Source organism: Oncorhynchus gorbuscha, linkage group LG13 (genome assembly GCF_021184085.1).
Source record: "Oncorhynchus gorbuscha isolate QuinsamMale2020 ecotype Even-year linkage group LG13, OgorEven_v1.0, whole genome shotgun sequence".
NCBI lineage: Eukaryota > Metazoa > Chordata > Actinopteri > Salmoniformes > Salmonidae > Oncorhynchus > Oncorhynchus gorbuscha.
In genome coordinates this window covers 42,784,945-42,812,427 of record NC_060185.1, presented here as the reverse complement: position 1 = coordinate 42,812,427, position 27,483 = coordinate 42,784,945, and the positions used below count along the sequence as shown (strand labels likewise).

The 27,483-nt window shown below is 45.4% G+C and overlaps 1 protein-coding gene across 1 annotated transcript in view; it reads right to left on the bottom strand.

Moving 5' to 3' along the window:
• The window catches only part of LOC123992933 (zinc finger protein neuro-d4-like), a 92,297-nt gene that overhangs the window by 51,355 nt on the left and 13,459 nt on the right, over nucleotides 1-27,483 (bottom strand). The window contains exons 2-5 of the mRNA XM_046294581.1: nucleotides 12,605-12,634; nucleotides 10,794-10,954; nucleotides 7,243-7,350; nucleotides 6,757-6,884 (exon numbers count right to left, since the gene is read on the bottom strand). Coding sequence (XP_046150537.1) covers nucleotides 6,757-6,884; nucleotides 7,243-7,350; nucleotides 10,794-10,954; nucleotides 12,605-12,634 — 427 coding nt within the window. The remainder of the gene's footprint in view (nucleotides 1-6,756; nucleotides 6,885-7,242; nucleotides 7,351-10,793; nucleotides 10,955-12,604; nucleotides 12,635-27,483) is intronic.

The window sequence follows — 27,483 nt, the reverse complement described above, 5'->3', positions numbered from 1 at the left end:
AGAGGGAGAGAGAGAACCAGAGACCTAGAGAGAGAGCCAGAGAGGGAGAGAGAGAACCAGAGAGCTAGAGAGAGAACCAGAGAGCTCGAGAAAGAACCAGAGAGCCAGAGAGAGAACCAGAGAGCTAGAGAGAGAACCAGAGAGCTAGAGAGAGAACCAGAGAGCTAGAGAGAGAACCAGAGAGGGAGAGAGAGAACCAGAGAGCTAGAGAGAGAGAACCAGAGAGGGAGAGAGATAACTAGAGAGAGACACCTAGAGAGGGAGAGAGAGAGACAGAGGGAGAGAGAGTGAACCAGAGCGGAAGAGAGAACGAGAGAGAGAATCAGAGAGCCAGAGAGAGAACCAGAGAGCTAGAAAGAGAGAACCAGAGAGGGAGAGAGAGAACTAGAGAGAGACACCTAGAGAGGGAGAGAGAGACAGAGGGAGAGGGAGTGAACCAGGGGGAGAGAGAACTAGAGAGAGAGAGAACCAGAGAGAGTGAGAGAGAGACAGAGAGGGAGAGACAGTGAACCAGAGGGGGAGAGAGAACTAGAGAGAGAGAACCAGAGAGAGCGAGAGAGAGACAGAGGGAGAGAGAGTGAACCAGAGGGGGAGAGAGAGAGAGAAAGAGAGAGCGAGAGAGAGACAGAGGGAGAGAGAGTGAACCAGAGGGGGAGAGAGAGAGAAAAAGAGAGAGTGAGAGAGAGACAGAGGGAGAGAGAGTGAACCAGAGGGGGAGAGAGAGCTAGAGAGAGAGAACCAGAGAGAGAACCAGAGAGCTAGAGAGAGAACCAGAGAGGGAGAGGGAGAACCAGAGAGGGAGAGAGAGAACCAGAGAGCCAGAGAGAGAGAACCAGAGAGGGAGAGAGAGAAACATAGTGGGAGAGAGAGAATCAGAGAGGGAGCGAGAGAACCAGAGAGCTAGAGAGAGAGCCAGAGAGGGAGAGAGAGAACCAGAGAGCTAGAGAGAGAACCATAGAGCTCGAGAGAGAACCAGAGAGGGAGAGAGAGAACCAGAGAGGGAGAGAGAGAACCAGAGAGCTAGAGAGAAAACCAGAGAGGGAGAGAGAAAACCAGAGAGGGAGAGACAGAACCAGAGAGGGAGAGAGAGAACCAGAGAGGGAGAGAGAGAACCAGAGAGGGAGAGAGAGAACCAGAGAGCCAGAGAGAGAACCAGAGAGCTAGAGAGAGAACCAGAGAGGGAGAGGGAGAACCAGAGAGGGAGAGAGAGAACCAGAGAGCCAGAGAGAGAGAACCAGAGAGGGAGAGAGAGAAACATAGTGGGAGAGAGAGAATCAGAGAGGGAGCGAGAGAACCAGAGAGCTAGAGAGAGAGCCAGAGAGGGAGAGAGAGAACCAGAGAGCTAGAGAGAGAACCATAGAGCTCGAGAGAGAACCAGAGAGGGAGAGAGAGAACCAGAGAGGGAGAGAGAGAACCAGAGAGCTAGAGAGAAAACCAGAGAGGGAGAGAGAAAACCAGAGAGGGAGAGACAGAACCAGAGAGGGAGAGAGAGAACCAGAGAGGGAGAGAGAGAACCAGAGAGGGAGAGAGAGAATCAGAGATGGAGAGAGAGAACCAGAGAGGGAGAGAGAGAACCAGAGAGAGAGAGAGAGAGAACCATGGTAGGACAGAGAGAACCAGAGAGGGAGAGAGAGAACCAGAGACCTAGAGAGAGAGAACCAGAGAGTTAGAGAGAGAACCAGAGAGCTAGAGAGAGAGAACCAGAGAGGGAGAGAGAGAACCAGAGAGCTAGAGAGAGAGAACCAGAGAGGGAGAGAGAGAACCAGAGAGCTCGAGAGAGAACCAGAGAGGGAGAGAGATAACCAGAGAGCCAGAGAGAGAACCAGAGAGCTAGACAGAGAACCAGAGAGGGAGAGGGAGAACCAGAGAGGGAGAGAGAGAACCAGAGAGCCAGAGAGAGAGAACCAGAGAGGGAGAGAGAGAAACATAGTGGGAGAGAGAGAATCAGAGAGGGAGCGAGAGAACCAGAGAGCTAGAGAGAGAACCAGAGAGGGAGAGAGAGAACCAGAGAGGGAGAGAGAGAACCAGAGAGCTAGAGAGAAAACCAGAGAGGGAGAGAGAAAACCAGAGAGGGAGAGAGAGAACCAGAGAGCTAGAGAGAGAGAACCAGAGAGGGAGAGAGATAACTAGAGAGAGACACCTAGAGAGGGAGAGAGAGACAGAGGGAGAGAGAGTGAACCAGAGGGGAAGAGAGAACGAGAGAGAGAACCAGAGAGCCAGAGAGAGAACCAGAGAGCTACAGAGAGAACCAGAGAGCCAGAGAGAGAACCAGAGAGCTAGAGAGAGAGACATAGGGAGAGGGAGTGAACCAGAGGGGGAGAGAGAACTAGAGAGAGAGAACCAGAGAGAGTGAGAGAGAGACAGAGAGGGAGAGACAGTGAACCAGAGGGGGAGAGAGAACTAGAGAGAGAGAACCAGAGAGAGCGAGAGAGAGACAGAGGGAGAGAGAGTGAACCAGAGGGGGAGAGAGAGAGAAAAAGAGAGAGCGAGAGAGAGACAGAGGGAGAGAGAGTGAACCAGAGGGGGAGAGAGAGAGAACCAAAGAGAGCGAGAGAGAGACAGAGGGAGAGAGAGTGAACCAGAGGGGGAGAGAGAACTAGAGAGGGAGGTAGAGAGATAACCAAAGAGGGAGGGAGGGAGAGAGAGAGAGAACCATAGTGGGAGAGAGAGAACCAGAGATGGAGAGAGAACAAGAGAGGGAGAGAGAGAACCAGAGAGAGAGAGAGAGAGAACCATAGTAGGACAGAGAGAACCAGAGAGGGAGAGAGAGAACCAGAGACCTAGAGAGAGAGAACCAGAGAGCTAGAGAGAGAACCAGAGAGGGAGAGAGAGAACCAGAGAGGGAGAGAGAGAATCATATTGGGAGAGAGAGAACCAGAGAGGGAGCAAGAGAACCAGAGAGCTAGAGAGAGAGCCAGAGAGGGAGAGAGAGAACCAGAGAGCTAGAGAGAGAACCAGAGAGCTCGAGAGAGAAGCAGAGAGGGAGAGAGAGAACCAGAGAGCCAGAGAGAGAACCAGAGAGCTAGAGAGAGAACCAGAGAGCTAGAGAGAGAACCAGAGAGGGAGAGAGAGAACCAGAGAGCTAGAGAGAGAGAACCAGAGAGGGAGAGAGATAACTAGAGAGAGACACCTAGAGAGGGAGAGAGAGACAGAGGGAGAGAGAGTGAACCAGAGCGGGAGAGAGAACGAGAGAGAGAACCAGAGAGCCAGAGAGAGAACCAGAGAGCTAGAGAGAGAGAACCAGAGAGGGAGAGAGAGAACTAGAGAGAGACACCTAGAGAGGGAGAGAGAGACAGAGGGAGAGGGAGTGAACCAGAGGGGGAGAGAGAACTAGAGAGAGAGAACCAGGGAAAGCGAGAGAGAGACAGAGGGAGAGACAGTGAACCAGAGGGGGAGAGAGAACTAGAGAGAGAGAACCAGAGAGAGCGAGAGAGAGACAGAGGGAGAGAGAGTGAACCAGAGGGGGAGAGAGAGAGAAAAATAGAGCGAGAGAGAGACAGAGGGAGAGAGAGTGAACCAGAGGGGGAGAGAGAGAACCAGAGAGAGCGAGAGAGAGACAGAGGGAGAGAGAGTGAACCAGAGGGGGAGAGAGAACTAGAGAGGGAGGTAGAGAGAGAGAGAGAGAACCATAGTGAGAGAGAGACAGAACCAGAGATGGAGAGAGAGAACCAGAGAGGGAGAGAGAGAACCATAGTAGGACAGAGAGAACCAGAGAGGGAGAGAGAGAACCAGAGACCTAGAGAGAGAGCCAGAGAGGGAGAGAGAGAACCAGAGAGCTAGAGAGAGAACCAGAGAGCTCGAGAAAGAACCAGAGAGCCAGAGAGAGAACCAGAGAGCTAGAGAGAGAACCAGAGAGCTAGAGAGAGAACCAGAGAGCTAGAGAGAGAACCAGAGAGGGAGAGAGAGAACCAGAGAGCTAGAGAGAGAGAACCAGAGAGGGAGAGAGATAACTAGAGAGAGACACCTAGAGAGGGAGAGAGAGAGACAGAGGGAGAGAGAGTGAACCAGAGCGGAAGAGAGAACGAGAGAGAGAATCAGAGAGCCAGAGAGAGAACCAGAGAGCTAGAAAGAGAGAACCAGAGAGGGAGAGAGAGAACTAGAGAGAGACACCTAGAGAGGGAGAGAGAGACAGAGGGAGAGGGAGTGAACCAGGGGGAGAGAGAACTAGAGAGAGAGAGAACCAGAGAGAGTGAGAGAGAGACAGAGAGGGAGAGACAGTGAACCAGAGGGGGAGAGAGAACTAGAGAGAGAGAACCAGAGAGAGCGAGAGAGAGACAGAGGGAGAGAGAGTGAACCAGAGGGGGAGAGAGAGAGAGAAAGAGAGAGCGAGAGAGAGACAGAGGGAGAGAGAGTGAACCAGAGGGGGAGAGAGAGAGAAAAAGAGAGAGTGAGAGAGAGACAGAGGGAGAGAGAGTGAACCAGAGGGGGAGAGAGAGCTAGAGAGAGAGAACCAGAGAGAGCGAGAGAGAGACAGAGGGAGAGAGAGTGAACCAGAGGGGGAGAGAGAACTAGAGAGGGAGGTAGAGAGATAACCAAAGAGGGAGGGAGGGAAAGAGAGAGAGAACCATAGTGGGAGAGAGAGAACCAGAGATGGAGAGAGAGAACCAGAGAGGGAGAGAGAGAACCAGAGAGAGAGAGAGAGAGAACCATAGTAGGACAGAGAGAACCAGAGAGGGAGAGAGAGAACCAGAGACCTAGAGAGAGAGAACCAGAGAGCTAGAGAGAGAACCAGAGAGGGAGAGAGAGAACCAGAGAGCTAGAGAGAGATAACCAGAGGGGGAGAGAGAGAACCATAGTGGGAGAGAGAGAACCAGAGAGGGAGAGAGAGAACCAGAGAGGGAGAGAGAGAACCAGAGAGGGAGAGAAAGAATCAGAGAGTGAGAGAGAACCAGAGAGCTAGAGAGAGAACCAGATAGCTAGAGAGAGAACCAGAGAGGGAGAGAGAGAACCAGAGAGGAAGAGAGAGAACCAGAGAGGGAGAGAGAAAACCAGAGAGGGAGAGAGCGAACCAGAGAGGGAGAGAGCGAACCAGAGAGGGAGAGAGAGAACCAGAGAGGGAGAGAGAGAACCAGAGAGTGAAAGAGAGAACCAGAGAGGGAGAGAGAGAACCAGAGAGCTAGAGAGAGAGAACCAGAGAGCTAGAGAGAGAGATAACTAGAGAGGGAGAGAGAGAACCATAGTGGGAGAGAGAGAACCAGAGAGGGAGAGAGAGAACCAGAGAGGGAGAGAAAGAATCAGAGAGTGAGAGAGAACCAGAGAGCTAGAGAGAGAACCAGATAGCTAGAGAGAGAACCAGAGAGGGAGAGAGAGAACCAGAGAGGAAGAGAGAGAACCAGAGAGGAAGAGAGAGAACCAGAGAGGGGGAGAGAGAGAACCAGAGAGCTAGAGAGAGAACCAGAGAGCTAGAGAGAGAACCAGAGAGGGAGAGAGCGAACCAGAGAGGGAGAGAGCGAACCAGAGAGGGAGAGAGAGAACCAGAGAGGGAGAGAGAGAACCAGAGAGTGAGAGAGAGAACCAGAGAGCTAGAGAGAGAACCAGAGAGGGAGAGAGAGAACCAGAGAGCTAGAGAGAGAGAACCAGAGAGGGAGAGAGAGAACCATAGTGGGAGAGAGAGAACCAGAGAGGGAGAGAGAGAACCAGAGAGGGAGAGAGAAAACCAGAGAGTGAGAGAGAGAACCAGAGAGCTAGAGAGAGAACCAGAGAGGGAGAGAGAGAACCAGAGAGGGAGAGAGAGAACCAGAGAGGGAGAGAGAGAACCAGAGAGTGAGAGAGAGAACCAGAGAGCTAGAGAGAGAACCAGAGAGGGAGAGAGAGAACCAGAGAGTGAGAGAGAGAACCAGAGAGGGAGAGAGAGAACCAGAGAGCTAGAGAGAGAGAACCAGAGAGCTAGAGAGAGAGATAACTAGAGAGGGAGAGAGAGAACCATAGTGGGAGAGAGAGAACCAGAGAGGGAGAGAGAGAACCAGAGAGGGAGAGAGAGAACCAGAGAGGAAGAGAGAGAATCAGAGAGGGAGAGAGAGAACCAGAGAGGGAGAGACAGAACCAGATAGGGAGAGAGAGAACCAGAGAGGGAGAGAGAGAATCAGAGAGGGAGAGAGAGAACCAGAGAGGGAGAGACAGAACCAGAGAGGGAGAGAGAGAACCAGAGAGGGAGAGAGAGAACCAGAGAGGGAGAGAGAGAATCAGAGAGCTAGAGAGAGAACCAGAGAGCTAGAGAGAGAACCAGAGAGGGAGAGAGAGAACCAGAAGGCTAAAGAGAGAGAACCAGAGAGGGAGAGAGAGAACCATAGTGGGAGAGAGAGAACCAGAGAGGGAGAGAGAGAACCAGAGAGAGAGAATCAGAGAGCTAGAGAGAGAACCAGAGAGCTAGAGAGAGAACCAGAGAGGGAGAGAGAGAACCAGAGAGGGAGAGAGAGAACCAGAGAGGGAGAGAGAGAACCAGAGAGGGAGAGAGAGAACCAGAGAGGGAGAGAGGAGAATAAATAAACTACACAGCAACTCCTAGGTGAAGACGTAGAGGAATGGGTCAGAGGGCTCCAAGAGAGCATGACAAAGGGAAACTAGAACTTGTGTACCCATATGTGTGTGTGTGTGTGTGTGTGTGTGTGTGTGTGTGTGTGTGTGTGTGTGTGTGTGTGTGTGTGTGTGTGTGTGTGTGTGTGTGTGTGTGTGTGTGTGTGTGTGTGTGTGTGTGTGTGTGTGTGTGTGTGTGTGTGTGTGTGTGTGCCACCATGAGTGATTCTAAGCTCCTCTTACCTGGCACTCGCTCATAGGTTCCTCTTCCTTGGTCTCCACCTTCTTGTCCAGAGTCTCTCCACTGAGCAGTGATTCCAACACCGGCCCCTCCGGCAAGCCCCCTTCCTTCTTCAGAGACGCCTCGTAGTCTGAACACACACACACACACACACACCATACAGTAACACTCCCCTGCTACTACATGTTAGAATTCATTCCCAGCTACCCCTTTGCCCTGACAGACAGTACAGCTACAGTACACCACAGGAGGCTGCTGAGGGGAGGACGGCTCATAATAATGTCTAGAACGGAGTGAATGGAATGGCATCAAACACCTGGAAACCATGGAAACCATGTTGCTGACGTATTTGTTACCGTTCCACTTTTTCCACTGAAGCCATTACCAGGAGCCCGTTCTCCACAATTAAAAAGCCACCAGCCTCCTGTGGTTTTTCTCCGTCATTCTACGGCCTCCTCATCCTCCTTTCCAGTTCTCTTGTCTCGTACCGATCTTAAACTCAATGGGTCCGAGGCGCGGGTCCTCCAGAATGTTTAGCCGTCTCTTCTTGCGCCAGCAGCGCGCAGGGTAAGTATACAACTGTCCTGGGGCCAAACCTGGGGGCCAAACAAAGCACAATGCAACAAGTTGTGAAAAACTTCTAAAACAGACTAAACTATACTGGAGGGTTTAAGGTGATGATGTTATCCACTTTAAATAGAAGGGACATGTTTGTTTTTTTGTGCAAACAGAAATTCTAAGCTTTTATGGTCTCTGTGCTTGACAAACCTATACCTCCATCAGTCTCTGTGCTTGACAAACCTCTACCTCCATCAGTCTCTGTGCTTGACAAACATATACCTCCATCAGTCTCTGTGCTTGACAAACCTCTAATTCCATCAGTCTCTGTGCTTGACAAACCTATACCTCCATCAGTCTCTGTGCTTGACAAACCTATACCTCCATCAGTCTCTGTGCTTGACAAACCTGTACCTCCATCAGTCTCTGTGCTTGACAAACCTATACCTCCATCAGTTTCTGTGCTTGACAAACCTATACCTCCATCAGTCTCTGTGCTTGACAAACATATACCTCCATCAGTCTCTGTGCTTGACAAACCTATACCTCCATCAGTCTCTGTGCTTGACAAACCTCTACCTCCATCAGTCTCTGTGCTTGACAAACATATACCTCCATCAGTCTCTGTGCTTGATAAACCTATACCTCCATCAGTCTCTGTGCTTGACAAACCTATACCTCCATCAGTCTCTGTGCTTGACAAACCTCTACCTCCATCAGTCTCTGTGCTTGACAAACATATACCTCCATCAGTCTCTGTGCTTGACAAACCTCTAATTCCATCAGTCTCTGTGCTTGACAAACCTATACCTCCATCAGTCTCTGTGCTTGACAAACCTATACCTCCATCAGTCTCTGTGCTTGACAAACCTGTACCTTCATCAGTCTCTGTGCTTGACAAACCTATACCTCCATCAGTTTCTGTGCTTGACAAACCTGTACCTCCATCAGTCTCTGTGCTTGACAAACCTATACCTCCATCAGTCTCTGTGCTTGACAAACCTGTACCTCCATCAGTCTCTGTGCTTGACAAACCTATACCTCCATCAGTCTCTGTGCTTGACAAACCTGTACCTCCATCAGTCTCTGTGCTTGACAAACCTGTACCTCCATCAGTCTCTGTGCTTGATAAACCTGTACCTCCATCAGTCTCTGTGCTTGATAAACCTGTACCTCCATCAGTCTCTGTGCTTGACAAACCTGTACCTCCATCAGTCTCTGTGCTTGACAAACCTATACCTCCATCAGTCTCTGTGCTTGATAAACCTGTACCTCCATCAGTCTCTGTGCTTGATAAACCTGTACCTCCATCAGTCTCTGTGCTTGACAAACCTGTACCTCCATCAGTCTCTGTGCTTGACAAACATATACCTCCATCAGTATCTGTGCTTGACAAACCTGTACCTCCATCAGTCTCTGTGCTTGACAAACCTGTACCTCCATCAGTCTCTGTGCTTGACAAACCTGTACCTCCATCAGTCTCTGTGCTTGATAATAATAATAATAATATATGCCATTTAGCAGACGCTTTTATCCAAAGCGACTTACAGTCATGTGTGCATACATTCTACGTATGGGTGGTCCCGGGGATCGAACCCACTACCCTGGCGTTACAAGCGCGCTTGACAAACCTATACCTCCACCAGTCTCTGTGCTGGACAAACCTGTACCTCCATCAGTCTCTGTGCTTGACAAACCTATACCTCCATCAGTCTCTGTGCTTGACAAACCTGTACCTCCATCAGTCTCTGAGAGAGAAGGATAGTGAGGGAGGGGAGGGGAGGAAAAGAGAGAGGGAGGAGAGGGGGGAGAGAAAGAGAGAGAGAGGGAGGAGAGGGGAGAGAAGGATAGAGTGAGGGAGGAGAGGGGGGAGAGGAGGATAGAGTGAGGGAGGAGAGGGGAGAGAGAAAGAGAGAGGAAGGAGAGGGGAGAGAGAAGGATAGGTGTGAGAGAGGAGGGGGAGAGATAAGGATAGTGAGGGAGAGGAGGGGAGAGAGGAGGATAGAGTGAGGGAGGAGAGGGGAGAGAGAAAGATAGAGAGGAAGGAGAGGGGAGAGAGAAGGATAGCGTGAGGGAGGAGAGGGGAGAGAGAAGGATAGAGTGAGGGAGGAGAGGGGAGAAAGAAGGATAGAGTGAGGGAGGAGAGGGGAGAAAGAAGGATGTAGTGAGGGTGGAGAGGGGAGAGAGAAAGAAGGATATAGTGAGGGAGGAGAGGGGAGAAAGAAGGATATAGTGAGGGAGAAGAGGGGAGAGAGAAAGAAGGATGTAGCGAGGGAGGAGAGGGGAGAAAGAAGGATATAGTGAGGGAGAAGAGGGGAGAAAGAAGGATGTAGCGAGGGAGGAGAGGGGAGAAAGAAGGATATAGTGAGGGAGAAGAGGGGAGAAAGAAGGATGTAGCGAGGGAGGAGAGAAAGAATGTGAGAGGGAGGAGAGGGGAGAGAGAAAGATAGAGAGGAAGGAGAGGGGAGAGAGAATGATATAGTGAGGGAGGAGAGGGGAGGGGAGAAAGAAGGTGAGAGTGAGGAAGGAGAGGGGAGAGAGAAGGATAGAGTGAGGGAGGAGAGGGGAGAGAGAAAGATAGAGAGGAAGGAGAGGGGAGACAGAAGGATAGAGTGAGGGAGGAGAGGGAGAGAGAAGGATAGTGATGGAGGGGAGGGGAGAGAGAAAGAGAGAGGGAGGAAGGAGAGGGGAGAGACAAAGATGGGGAGAGAAATATAGAGGGAGGAGTGGGGAGAGAGAAAGATAGAGAGAGGGAGTAGAGGGGAGAGAGAAAGAGAGAGAGGAGAGGGGAGAGAGAAAGATAGAGAGAGGGAGTAGAGGGGAGAGAGAAAGAGAGAGAGGAGAGGGGAGAGAGAAAGATAGAGAGAGGGAGTAGAGGGGAGAGAGAACAATAGAGAGAGGGAGAAGAGGGGGAGAGAACGATAGAGAGAGGGAGTAGAGGGGAGAGAGAAAGAGAGAGAGGAGAGGGGAGAGAGAAAGATAGAGGGAGTAAAGGGGAGAGAGAAAGAGAGAGAGGAGAGGGGAGAGAGAAAGATGGAGAGAGGGAGTAGAGGGGAGAGAGAAAGAGAGAGAGGAGAGGGGAGAGAGAAAGATAGAGAGAGGGAGAAGATGGGAGAACAACACAGAGGACAAAGGGCTGCTGAGAGCAGAGGAGAACTGAACTTGGAACGCCTGGAGGCTGTGTTCCAGACCTCCCTAACCCAGGCCTCATACCTCTTCATGCTGCCTCTTACCCTGTGTTTTGTTACAGGGCTTCATGCAGTGGAACACACTCTAACATGCTGTCCACGAACACACACACACACACGCACATGCACGCAGCCCAGACCTCACACACACACGCACAAGGACAGACACACACACACACACACACACACACACACACACACACACACACACACACACACACACACACACACACACACACACACACACACACACACACACACACACACACACACACACACACACACACACACACCTGGGCCACGGTGGTTCTTCTCCATCCAGATGTAGCAGTTGCTCTGTGCCACGCCGGTCTGGGAGTCCAGGAAGGGCAGGCGCATGGAGCGCTCAGCACACAGGCGGGCATTGTAGCTGCGGCAGTGCTCGATGGCCTCTCTGTAGAACTCCTCGCCCAGACTGGCACAGACAGGGTGGCACACAAGGGGCACAGGGAGGCAAGAGAGAGAGACACAGAGCCCTGTTAACCTAGGTCATTTCACTTCAGGACCCACACGTCGACATTGCATTATCCACACTCTACAGTGAGAACGTGAAGATGGAGCATCTGTTTTTCCAAAGTACAGTATCATTCTTCTGTCTCTCTCTGGGTCTGGCCGTGGGTTTCTCAGAATAACTGGGCTATGTGGTACCAGGGCATGTAGAGACTCATCAGAATGACCTGGGCTGTGTGGTACCAGGGCACGTAGAGACTCATCAGAATGACCTGGGCTGTGTGGTACCAGGGCACGTAGAGACTCATCAGAAGGACCTGGGCTGTGTGGTACCAGGGCACATAGAGACTCATCAGAAGGACCTGGGCTGTGTGGTGCCAGGGCATGTAGAGACTCATCAGAAGGACCTGGGCTGTGTGGTACCAGGGCACGTAGAGACTCATCAGAAGGACCTGGGCTGTGTGGTGCCAGGGCATGTAGTGACTCATCAGAATGACCTGGGCTGTGTGGTACCAGGGCACGTAGAGACTCATCAGAAGGACCTGGGCTGTGTGGTACCAGGGCATGTAGAGACTCATCAGAAGGACCTGGGCTGTGTGGTGCCAGGGCATGTAGAGACTCTTCAGAAGGACCTGGGCTGTGTGGTGCCAGGGCATGTAGAGACTCTTCAGAAGGACCTGGGCTGTGTGGTGCCAGGGCATGTAGAGACTCTTCAGAAGGACCTGGGCTGTGTGGTGCCAGGGCATGTAGAGACTCATCAGAAGGACCTGGGCTGTGTGGTGCCAGGGCACGTAGAGACTCATCAGAAGGACCTGGGCTGTGTGGTGCCAGGGCACGTAGAGACTCATGAAAGGTGAGACACAGTGCTCTGAATGTGTGAACGGAGTGAGGAAATCAGCGTCGCCGAATGAGGTAGAATAGAACTGTTCACTGCTAGACAACATAATGTCAGTGGTGTGTGTGTGTGTGTGTGTGTGTGTGTGTGTGTGTGTGTGTGTGTGTGTGTGTGTGTGTGTGTGTGTGTGTGTGTGTGTGTGTGTGTGTGTGTGTGTGTGTGTGTGTGTGTGTGTGTGTGTGTGTGTGTGTGTGTGTGTGTGTGTGTTGTACATGTGGGCACTTGATGGTAAATACAGTGCCTTGCGAAAGTATTCGGCCCCCTTGAACTTTGCGACCTTTTGCCACATTTCAGGCTTCAAACATAAAGATATAAAACTGTATTTTTTTGTGAAGAATCAACAACAATAATTTTGCACGCCCAATTTTTCAGTTTTGTATTTGTTAAAAAAGTTTGAAATATCCAATAAATGTCGTTTCACTTCGTGATTGTGTCCCACTTGTTGTTGATTCTTCACAAAAAGATACAGTTTTATATCATTATGTTTGAAGCCTGAAATGTGGCAAAAGGTTGCAAAGTTCAAGGGGGCCGAATACTTTCGCAAGGCACTGTATGTGTGTGTATTTGTACTGTAAGTGAATGCAAGTCTATGTAGTACATGTGAACATGGGTAACTGTGTATCCTGTAGAGTTTATTTAGTCTGTTATCTTGTGCAACCATCTCCTCCCCTGCCCCTCCCACCTCCCCCTCCCCCCTCCTCCCCTCCTCCTCCTCCTTACCTGTTCTTAATGACGGTTCCTCCAGATTGCCTGTGAACACAAAGATAGAGGGGCACTGTGAGTCACTGCCTTCCTACTCTCCTTCCCTCCTCTCCTTCAATCCTGTACATCACCGATGTTATTCCTGGTGCTTCTCTAACACAGTCACAACACCAAGGTTGCCAGCCATGGCAGACATTCAGTATGTTGTTCATACAGTGCACAGTATATAGGATCACAACCATACAACATACAGTATATAGGATCACAACCATACAACATACAGTATATAGGATCACAACCATACAGCATACAGTATATAGGATCACAACCATACAGCATACAGTATATAGGATCACAACATACAGTATATAGGATCACAACCATACAACATACAGTATATAGGATCACAACCATACAACATACAGTATATAGGATCACAACCATACAACATACAGTATATAGGATCACAACCATACAACATACAGTATATAGGATCACAACCATACAACATACAGTATATAGGATCACAACCATACAACATACAGTATATAGGATCACAACCATACAGCATACAGTATATAGGATCACAACCATACAACATACAGTATATAGGATCACAACCATACAACATACAGTATATAGGATCACAACCATACAACATACAGTATATAGCATCACAACCATACAACATACAGTATATAGCATCACAACCATACAACATACAGTATATAGGATCACAACCATACAACATACAGTATATAGCATCACAACCATACAACATACAGTATATAGGATCACAACCATACAACATACAGTATATAGGATCACAACCATACAACATACAGTATATAGCATCACAACCATACAACATACAGTATATAGGATCACAACATACAGTATATAGGATCACAACATACAGTATATAGGATCACAACCATACAACATACAGTATATAGCATCAACCATACAACATACAGTATATAGGATCACAACCATACAACATACAGTATATAGGATCACAACCATACAACATACAGTATATAGGATCACAACCATACAACATACAGTATATAGGATCACAACCATACAACATACAGTATATAGGATCACAACCATACAACATACAGTATATAGGATCACAACCATACAACATACAGTATATAGGATCACAACCATACAACATACAGTATATAGCATCACAACCATACAACATACAGTATATAGCATCACAACCATACAACATACAGTATATAGGATCACAACCATACAACATACAGTATATAGCATCACAACCATACAACATACAGTATATAGGATCACAACCATACAACATACAGTATATAGGATCACAACCATACAACATACAGTATATAGCATCACAACCATACAACATACAGTATATAGGATCACAACATACAGTATATAGGATCACAACATACAGTATATAGGATCACAACCATACAACATACAGTATATAGGATCACAACATACAGTATATAGGATCACAACATACAGTATATAGGATCACAACCATACAACATACAGTATATAGCATCAACCATACAACATACAGTATATAGGATCACAACCATACAACATACAGTATATAGGATCACAACCATACAACATACAGTATATAGGATCACAACCATACAACATACAGTATATAGGATCACAACCATACAACATACAGTATATAGGATCACAACGATACAACATACAGTATATAGGATCACAACCATACAACATACAGTATATAGGATCACAACCATACAACATACAGTATATAGGATCACAACCATACAACATACAGTATATAGGATCACAACCATACAACATACAGTATATAGGATCACAACCATACAACATACAGTATATAGCATCACAACCATACAACATACAGTATATAGGATCACAACATACAGTATATAGGATCACAACATACAGTATATAGGATCACAACATACAGTATATAGGATCACAACATACAGTATATAGGATCACAACATAACATACAGTATATAGGATCACAACCATACAACATACAGTATATAGCATCACAACCATACAACATACAGTATATAGGATCACAACATACAGTATATAGGATCACAACATACAGTATATAGGATCACAACCATACAACATACAGTATATAGCATCAACCATACAACATACAGTATATAGGATCACAACCATACAACATACAGTATATAGGATCACAACCATACAACATACAGTATATAGGATCACAACCATACAACATACAGTATATAGGATCACAACCATACAACATACAGTATATAGGATCACAACCATACAACATACAGTATATAGGATCACAACCATACAACATACAGTATATAGGATCACAACCATACAACATACAGTATATAGGATCACAACCATACAACATACAGTATATAGCATCACAACCATACAACATACAGTATATAGGATCACAACATACAGTATATAGGATCACAACATACAGTATATAGGATCACAACATACAGTATATAGGATCACAACATACAGTATATAGGATCACAACATACAGTATATAGGATCACAACCATACAACATACAGTATATAGCATCACAACCATACAACATACAGTATATAGGATCACAACATACAGTATATAGGATCACAACATACAGTATATAGGATCACAACCATACAACATACAGTATATAGCATCAACCATACAACATACAGTATATAGGATCACAACCATACAACATACAGTATATAGGATCACAACCATACAACATACAGTATATAGGATCACAACCATACAATATACAGTATATAGGATCACAACCATACAACATACAGTATATAGGATCACAACCATACAACATACAGTATATAGGATCACAACCATACAACATACAGTATATAGGATCACAACCATACAACATACAGTATATAGGATCACAACCATACAACATACAGTATATAGGATCACAACCATACAACATACAGTATATAGGATCACAACATACAGTATATAGGATCACAACATACAGAATATAGGATCACAACATACAGTATATAGGATCACAACATACAGTATATAGGATCACAACCATACAACATACAGTATATAGCATCAACCATACAACATACAGTATATAGGATCACAACCATACAACATACAGTATATAGGATCACAACCATACAACATACAGTATATAGCATCACAACCATACAACATACAGTATATAGGATCACAACATACAGAATATAGGATCACAACATACAGTATATAGGATCACAACATACAGTATATAGGATCACAACCATACAACATACAGTATATAGCATCAACCATACAACATACAGTATATAGGATCACAACCATACAACATACAGTATATAGGATCACAACCATACAACATACAGTATATAGCATCACAACCATACAACATACAGTATATAGGATCACAACCATACAACATACAGTATATAGGATCACAACCATACAACATACAGTATATAGGATCACAACCATACAACATACAGTATATAGCATCACAACCATACAACATACAGTATATAGGATCACAACATACAGTATATAGCATCACAACCATACAACATACAGTATATAGGATCACAACCATACAACATACAGTATATAGCATCACAACCATACAACACACAGTATATAGCATCACAACCATACAACATACAGTATATAGCATCAACCATACAACATACAGTATATAGCATCACAACCATACAACATACAGTATATAGCATCACAACCATACAACATACAGTATATAGCATCACAACCATACAACATACAGTATATAGCATCACAACCATACAACATACAGTATATAGGATCACAACCATACAACATACAGTATATAGCATCACAACCATACAACATACAGTATATAGCATCACAACCATACAACATACAGTATATAGCATCACAACCATACAACATACAGTATATAGGATCACAACCATACAGCATACAGTATATAGGATCACAACCATACAACATACAGTATATAGGATCACAACCATACAACATACAGTATATAGCATCACAACCATACAACATACAGTATATAGGATCACAACCATACAACATACAGTATATAGGATCACAACCATACAGCATACAGTATATAGCATCACAACCATACAACATACAGTATATAGCATCACAACCATACAACATACAGTATATAGGATCACAACATACAGTATATAGCATCACAACCATACAACATACAGTATATAGCATCACAACCATACAACATACAGTATATAGGATCACAACATACAGTATATAGCATCACAACCATACAACATACAGTATATAGGATCACAACCATACAACATACAGTATATAGGATCACAACCATACAACACACAGTATATAGCATCACAACCATACAACATACAGTATATAGCATCAACCATACAACATACAGTATATAGCATCACAACCATACAACATACAGTATATAGCATCACAACCATACAACATACAGTATATAGGATCACAACCATACAACATACAGTATATAGGATCACAACCATACAACACACAGTATATAGCATCACAACCATACAACGTACAGTATATAGCATCACAACCATACAACATACAGTATATATGATCACAACCATACAACATACAGTATATAGGATCATAACCATACAACATACAGTATATAGGATCACAACCATACAACATACAGTATATAGCATCACAACCATACAACATACAGTATATAGCATCACAACCATACAGCATACAGTATATAGGATCACAACCATACAACATACAGTATATAGGATCACAACCATACAACATACAGTATATAGGATCACAACCATACAACATACAGTATATAGGATCACAACCATACAACATACAGTATATAGCATCACAACCATACAACATACAGTATATAGGATCACAACCATACAACATACAGTATATAGCATCAACCATACAACATACAGTATATAGGATCACAACCATACAACATACAGTATATAGGATCACAACCATACAACATACAGTATATAGCATCACAACCATACAACATACAGTATATAGGATCACAACCATACAACATACAGTATATAGGATCACAACCATACAACATACAGTATATAGGATCACAACCATACAACATACAGTATATAGGATCACAACATACAGTATATAGCATCACAACCATACAACATACAGTATATAGGATCACAACCATACAACATACAGTATATAGCATCACAACCATACAACATACAGTATATAGGATCACAACATACAGTATATAGCATCACAACCATACAACATACAGTATATAGGATCACAACCATACAACATACAGTATATAGCATCAACCATACAACATACAGTATATAGGATCACAACCATACAACATACAGTATATAGCATCAACCATACAACATACAGTATATAGCATCACAACCATACAACATACAGTATTTAGGATCACAACCATACAACATACAGTATATAGGATCACAACATACAGTATATAGGATCACAACCATACAACATACAGTATATAGCATCACAACCATACAACATACAGTATATAGGATCACAACCATACAACATACAGTATATAGGATCACAACCATACAACATACTGTATATAGCATCAACCATACAACATACAGTATATAGGATCACAACCATACAACATACAGTATATAGCATCACAACCATACAACATACAGTATATAGCATCACAACCATACAACATACAGTATATAGCATCACAACCATACAACATACAGTATATAGGATCACAACATACAGTATATAGCATCACAACCATACAACATACAGTATATAGCATCACAACCATACAACATACAGTATATAGCATCACAACCATACAACATACAGTATATAGGATCACAACCATACAACATACAGTATATAGCATCACAACCATACAACATACAGTATATAGGATCACAACCATACAACATACAGTATATAGGATCACAACCATACAACATACAGTATATAGGATCACAACCATACAGCATACAGTATATAGGATCACAACCATACAACATACAGTATATAGGATCACAACATACAGTATATAGGATCACAACATACAGTATATAGCATCACAACCATACAACATACAGTATATAGGATCACAACCTGTTATGCAGGTGAATGAGGACCCAAAAGCGACTTGGCGAAAACAGAGTCTTTAATCCAGTAAAGTAAAAATACAATCATAAAGCACAATTTCCACTCGTAATGACGAGAACAGACTGGAGACTCGATCTTGAACTGCAGGTTGCCTCGGGAAGGCACTTGAACGTAGCAGACTCAGACACCTGCTCACCACGCAGCATCTGAGGGAAACACGACACGACAGGGCGATACATAGACACAGCACGGTGAACAATAGACAAGGATCCGACAGGGCAGTAACGGAAAACAAGGGGAGAAATAGGGACTCTAATCAGGGGAAAAGATAGGGAACAGGTGTGGGAAGACTAAATGATTGATTAGGGGAATAGGAACAGCTGGGAGCAGGAACGGAGCGATAGAGAGAAGAGAGAGAGGGAGGAAGAGAGAAAGAGGGAACGAACCTAAAAAGACCAGCAGGGGGAAAACGAACAGAGGGAAAAGCAAAAAGACAAGACAAAATAAGACAAAACATGACAGTACCCCCCCACTCACCGAGCGCCTCCTGGCGCACTCGAGGAGGAATCCTGGCGGCAACGGAGGAAATCATCAATAAGTGAACGGTCCAGCACGTCCCGAGACGGAACCCAACTCCTCTCCTCAGGACCGTAACCCTCCCAATCCACTAAGTATTGGTGACCCCGTCCCCGAGAACGCATGTCCATGATCCTACGTACCTTGTAAATAGGTGCGCTCTCGACAAGGACGGGAGGGGGGAGGGAAGACGAACGGGGGTGCGAAGAAAGGGCTTGACACAGGAGACATGGAAGACAGGATGGACGCGACGAAGATGTCGCGGAAGAAGCAGTCGCACAGCGACAGGATTGACGACCTGGGAGACACGGAACGGACCAATGAACCGCGGAGTCAACTTACGAGAAGCTGTCGTAAGAGGAAGGTTGCGAGTGGAAAGCCACACTCTCTGGCCGCAACAATACCTAGGACTCTTAATCCTACGTTTATTGGCGGCTCTCACAGTCTGTGCCCTGTAACGGCAAAGTGCAGACCTCACCCTCTTCCAGGTGCGCTCACAACGTTGGACAAACGCTTGAGCGGAGGGAACGCTGGACTCGGCAAGCTGGGATGAGAACAGAGGAGGCTGGTAACCCAGACTACTCTGAAACGGAGATAACCCGGTAGCAGACGAAGGAAGCGAGTTGTGAGCGTATTCTGCCCAGGGGAGCTGTTCTGCCCAAGACGCAGGGTTTCTGAAAGAAAGGCTGCGTAGTATGCGACCAATCGTCTGATTGGCCCTCTCTGCTTGACCGTTAGACTGGGGATGAAACCCGGAAGAGAGACTGACGGACGCACCAATCAAACGACAGAACTCCCTCCAAAACTGTGACGTGAATTGCGGGCCTCTGTCTGAAACGGCGTCTAACGGGAGGCCATGAATTCTGAACACATTCTCGATGATGATTTGTGCCGTCTCCTTAGCGGAAGGAAGTTTAGCGAGGGGAATGAAATGTGCCGCCTTAGAGAACCTATCGACAACCGTAAGAATCACAGTCTTCCCCGCAGACAAAGGCAGACCGGTAATGAAGTCTAGGGCGATGTGAGACCATGGTCGAGAAGGAATGGGGAGCGGTCTGAGACGACCGGCAGGAGGAGAGTTACCTGACTTAGTCTGCGCGCAGTCCGAACAAGCAGCCACGAAACGGCGCGTGTCACGCTCCTGAGTCGGCCACCAAAAGCGCTGGCGAATAGACGCAAGAGTGCCTCGAACACCGGGATGACCAGCTAACTTGGCAGAGTGAGCCCACTGAAGAACAGCCAGACGAGTGGAAACAGGAACGAAAAGAAGGTTACTAGGACAAGCGCGCGGCGACGCAGTGTGCGTGAGTGCTTGCTTAACCTGTCTTTCAATTCCCCAGACTGTCAACCCGACAACACGCCCATAAGGAAGAATCCCCTCGGGATCAGTAGGAGCCACAGAAGAACTAAAAAGACGGGATAAGGCATCGGGCTTGGTGTTCTTGCTACCCGGACGGTAAGAAATCACAAACTCGAAACGAGCGAAAAACAACGCCCAACGAGCTTGACGGGCATTAAGTCGTTTGGCAGAACGGATGTACTCAAGGTTCTTATGGTCTGTCCAAACGACAAAGGAACGGTCGCCCCCTCCAACCACTGTCGCCATTCGCCTAGGGCTAAGCGGATGGCGAGCAGTTCGCGGTTACCCACATCATAGTTGCGTTCAGATGGCGACAGGCGATGAGAAAAATAAGCGCAAGGATGAACCTTATCGTCAGACGGGAAGCGCTGGGATAGAATGGCTCCCACGCCTACCTCTGAAGCGTCAACCTCGACAATGAATTGTCTAGTGACGTCAGGAGTAACGAGGATAGGAGCGGACGTAAAACGTTCTTTTAGAAGATCAAAAGCTCCCTGGGCGGAACCGGACCACTTAAAACACGTCTTGACAGAAGTAAGAGCTGTGAGAGGGGCAGCAACTTGACCGAAATTACGAATGAAACGCCGATAGAAATTAGCGAAACCTAGAAAGCGCTGCAACTCGACACGTGACCTTGGAACGGGCCAATCACTGACAGCTTGGACCTTAGCGGAATCCATCTGAATGCCTTCAGCGGAAATAACGGAACCGAGAAAAGTAACGGAGGAGACATGAAAAGAGCACTTCTCAGCCTTCACGTAGAGACAATTCTCTAAAAGGCGCTGTAGAACACGTCGAACGTGCTGAATATGAATCTCGAGTGACGGTGAAAAAATCAGGATATCGTCAAGATAGACAAAAACAAAGATGTTCAGCATGTCTCTCAGAACATCATTAACTAATGCCTGAAAAACAGCTGGCGCATTGGCGAGACCAAACGGCAGAACCCGGTACTCAAAATGCCCTAACGGAGTGTTAAACGCCGTTTTCCACTCGTCCCCCTCTCTGATGCGCACGAGATGGTAAGCGTTACGAAGGTCCAACTTAGTAAAGCACCTGGCTCCCTGCAGAATCTCGAAGGCTGATGACATAAGGGGAAGCGGATAACGATTCTTAACCGTTATGTCATTCAGCCCTCGATAATCCACGCAGGGGCGCAGAGTACCGTCCTTCTTCTTAACAAAAAAAAACCCCGCCCCGGCCGGAGAGGAAGAAGGCACTATGGTACCGGCGTCAAGAGACACAGACAAATAATCCTCGAGAGCCTTACGTTCGGGAGCCGACAGAGAGTATAGTCTACCCCGAGGAGGAGTGGTCCCCGGAAGGAGATCAATACTACAATCATACGACCGGTGAGGAGGAAGGGAGTTGGCTCGGGACCGACTGAAGACCGTGCGCAGATCATGATATTCCTCCGGCACTCCTGTCAAATCGCCAGGTTCCTCCTGAGAAGTAGGGACAGAAGAAACGGGAGGGATGGCAGACATTAAACACTTCACATGACAAGAAACGTTCCAGGATAGGATAGAATTACTAGACCAATTAATAGAAGGATTATGACATACTAGCCAGGGATGACCCAAAACAACAGGTGTAAAAGGTGAACGAAAAATCAAAAAAGAAATAGTCTCACTGTGGTTACCAGATACTGTGAGGGTTAAAGGTAGTGTCTCAAATCTGATACTGGGAAGATGACTACCATCTAAGGCGAACATGGGCGTAGGCTTGTCTAACTCTCTGAAAGGAATGTCATGTTTCCGAGCCCATGCTTCGTCCATGAAACAACCCTCAGCCCCAGAGTCTATCAAGGCACTGCATGTAGCACCCGAACCGGTCCAGCGTAGATGGACCGACAAAGTAGTACAGGATCTAGATGGAGAGACCTGAGTAGTAGCGCTCACCAGTAGCCCTCCGCTTACTGATGAGCTCTGGCTTTTACTGGACATGAATTAACAAAATGTCCAGCAAGTCCGCAATAGAGGCACAGGCGGTTGGTGATCCTCCGTTCCCTCTCCTTAGTCGAGATGCGAATACCTCCCAGCTGCATGGGCTCAGTCTCTGAGCCAGAGGAGGGAGATGGTTGCGATGCGGAGCAGGGAAACACCGTTGACGCGAGCTCTCTTCCACGAGCCTGGTGACGAAGATCTACCCGTCGTTCTATGCGGATGGCGAGAGCAATCAAAGAGTCCACATTTGAAGGAACCTCCCGGGAGAGAATCTCATCTTTAACCACTGCGTGGAGTCCCTCCAGAAAACGAGCGAGCAGCGCCGGCTCGTTCCACTCACTAGAGGCAGCAAGAGTGCGAAACTCAATAGAGTAATCCGTTATGGATCGATCACCTTGGCATAGGGAAGCCAGGGCCCTAGAAGCCTCCCTACCAAAAACTGAACGGTCAAAAACCCGAATCATCTCCTCTTTAAAGTTCTGGTAATTGTTAGAGCAATCAGCCCTTGCCTCCCAGATAGCTGTGCCCCACTCTCGAGCCCGGCCAGTAAGGAGTGAAATGACCTAAGCAACCCGAGCTCTCTCTCTAGAGTATGTGTTGGGTTGGAGAGAGAACACAATATCACACTGGGTGAGAAAGGAGCGGCACTCCGTGGGCTGCCCGGAGTAGCAAGGTGGGTTATTAACCCTAGGTTCCGGAGGCTCGGCAGGCCAGGAAGTAACAGGTGGCACGAGACGAAGACTCTGGAACTGTCCAGAGAGGTCGGAAACCTGAGCGGCCAGGTTCTCCACGGCATGGCGAGCAGCAGACAATTCCTGCTCGTGTCTGCCGAGCATGGCTCCTTGGATCTCGACGGCAGTGTTACGAGCGTCTGTAGTCGCTGGGTCCATTCCTTGGTCGGATCCTTCTGTTATGCAGGTGAATGAGGACCCAAAAGCGACTTGGCGAAAACAGAGTCTTTAATCCAGTAAAGTAAAAATACAATCATAAAGCACAATTTCCACTCGTAATGACGAGAACAGACTGGAGACTCGATCTTGAACTGCAGGTTGCCTCGGGAAGGCACTTGAACGTAGCAGACTCAGACACCTGCTCACCACGCAGCATCTGAGGGAAACACGACACGACAGGGCGATACATAGACACAGCACGGTGAACAATAGACAAGGATCCGACAGGGCAGAAACGGAAAACAAGGGGAGAAATAGGGACTCTAATCAGGGGAAAAGATAGGGAACAGGTGTGGGAAGACTAAATGATTGATTACGGGAATAGGAACAGCTGGGAGCAGGAACGGAGCGATAGAGAGAAGAGAGAGAGGGAGGAAGAGAGAAAGAGGGGAACGAACCTAAAAAGACCAGCAGGGGGAAAACGAACAGAGGGAAAAGCAAAAAGACAAGACAAAATAAGACAAAACATGACACAACCATACAACATACAGTATATAGCATCACAGCCATACAACATACAGTATATAGGATCACAACATACAGTATATAGCATCACAACCATACAACATACAGTATATAGGATCACAACCATACAACATACAGTATATAGCATCAACCATACAACATACAGTATATAGGATCACAACCATACAACATACAGTATATAGCATCAACCATACAACATACAGTATATAGCATCACAACCATACAACATACAGTATTTAGGATCACAACCATACAACATACAGTATATAGGATCACAACATACAGTATATAGGATCACAACCATACAACATACAGTATATAGCATCACAACCATACAACATACAGTATATAGGATCACAACCATACAACATACAGTATATAGGATCACAACCATACAACATACAGTATATAGCATCAACCATACAACTTACAGTATATAGCATCACAACCATACAACATACAGTATATAGCATCACAACCATACAACATACAGTATATAGGATCACAACCATACAACATACAGTATATAGGATCACAACCATACAACATACAGTATATAGGATCACAACCATACAACATACAGTATATAGCATCACAACCATAAAGCATACAGTATATAGGATCACAACCATACAACATACAGTATATAGCATCACAACCATACAACATACAGTATATAGGATCACAACATACAGTATATAGCATCACAACCATACAACATACAGTATATAGGATCACAACCATACAACATACAGTATATAGGATCACAACCATACAACACACAGTATATAGCATCACAACCATACAACATACAGTATATAGCATCACAACCATACAACATACAGTATATAGCATCACAACCATACAACATACAGTATATAGCATCACAACCATACAGCATACAGTATATAGGATCACAACCATACAACATACAGTATATAGGATCACAACCATACAACATACAGTATATAGGATCACAACCATACAACATACAGTATATAGGATCACAACCATACAACATACAGTATATAGCATCACAACCATACAACATACAGTATATAGGATCATAACATACAGTATATAGCATCACAACCATACAACATACAGTATATAGGATCACAACCATACAACATACAGTATATAGGATCACAACCATACAACATACAGTATATAGCATCACAACCATAAAGCATACAGTATATATGATCACAACCATACAACATACAGTATATAGGATCACAACCATACAACATACAGTATATAGCATCACAACCATACAACATACAGTATATAGCATCACAACCATACAACATACAGTATATAGGATCACAACCATACAACATACAGTATATAGCATCACAACCATACAACATACAGTATATAGGATCACAACCATACAACATACAGTATATAGGATCACAACCATACAGCATACAGTATATAGGATCACAACCATACAACATACAGTATATAGGATCACAACCATACAGCATACAGTATATAGGATCACAACCATACAACATACAGTATATAGGATCACAACCATACAACATACAGTATATAGGATCACAACCATACAACATACAGTATATAGGATCACAACCATACAACACACAGTATTGTGTGTATTCGGTGGGCTATTAGCTGGTCAAAATGAGGCTACATGAAAAGTGCAATACTGTTAATATAACCGTGTGTTTTCAGGGAATTTATGTCAATCACAAAGCTCATCTGCATTTCTCAGAAACAAAAGAGTGATCAAATGACTGTTAATACATAGATTTGCAACCATACAGTACACAGCACATACAATCTCAACCATACAGTACACAGCACATACAATCTCAACCATACAGTACACAGCACATACAATCTCAACCATACTGTACACAGCACATACAATCTCAACCATACAGTACACAGCACATACAATCTCAACCATACAGTACACAGCACATACAATCTCAACCATACTGTACACAGCACATACAATCTCAACCATACAGTACACAGCACATACAATCTCAACCATACAGTATACAGTACACAGCACATACAATCTCAACCATACAGTATACAGCACATACAATCTCAACCATACAGTACACAGCACATACAATCTCAACCATACAGTACACAGCACATACAATCTCAACCATACAGTATACAGTACACAGCACATACAATCTCAACCATACAGTATACAGTACACAGCACATACAATCTCAACCATACAGTATACAGTACACAGCACATACAATCTCAACCATACAGTATACAGTACACAGCACATACAATCTCAACCATACATTATACTGTACACAGTACATATGTGTGTCATCCATACAGTATACTGCTGTACAGTACATACATATGTCATCCATACAGTATACTGTACACAGTACATGTGTGTCATCCATACAGTATACTGTACACAGCACATACAATCTCAACCATACAGTATACTGTACACAGTACATATGTGTGTCATCCATACAGTATACTGTACACAGCACATACAATCTCAACCATACAGTATACTGTACACAGTACATATGTGTGTCATCCATACAGTATACTGCTGTACAGTACATATGTGTGTCATCCATACAGTATACTGCTGTACAGTACATACATGTGTCATCCATACAGGATACTGCTGTACAGTACATACGTGTGTCATCCATACAGTATACTGCTGTACAGTACACACGTGTGTCATCCATACAGCATACTGCTGTACAGTACATACGTGTGTCATCCATACAGTATACTGCTGTACAGTACATACGTGTGTCATCCATACAGTATACTACTGTACAGTACATACGTGTGTCATCCATACAGTATACTGCTGTACAGTACATACGTGTGTCATCCATACAGTATACTGCTGTACAGTACATACGTGTGTCATCCATACAGTATACCGCTGTACAGTACTTACGTGTGTCATCCATACAGTATACTGCTGTACAGTACATATGTGTGTCATCCATACAGTATACTGCTGTACAGTACATACATGTGTCATCCATACAGTATACTGTACACAGTACATGTGTGTCATCCATACAGTATACTATACACAGCACATACAATCTCAACCATACAGTATACTGTACACAGTACATATGTGTGTCATCCATACAGTATACTGTACACAGCACATACAATCTCAACCATACAGTATACTGTACACAGTACATATGTGTGTCATCCATACAGTATACTGCTGTACAGTACATATGTGTGTCATCCATACAGTATACTGCTGTACAGTACATACATGTGTCATCCATACAGGATACTGCTGTACAGTACATACGTGTGTCATCCATACAGTATACTGCTGTACAGTACACACGTGTGTCATCCATACAGCATACTG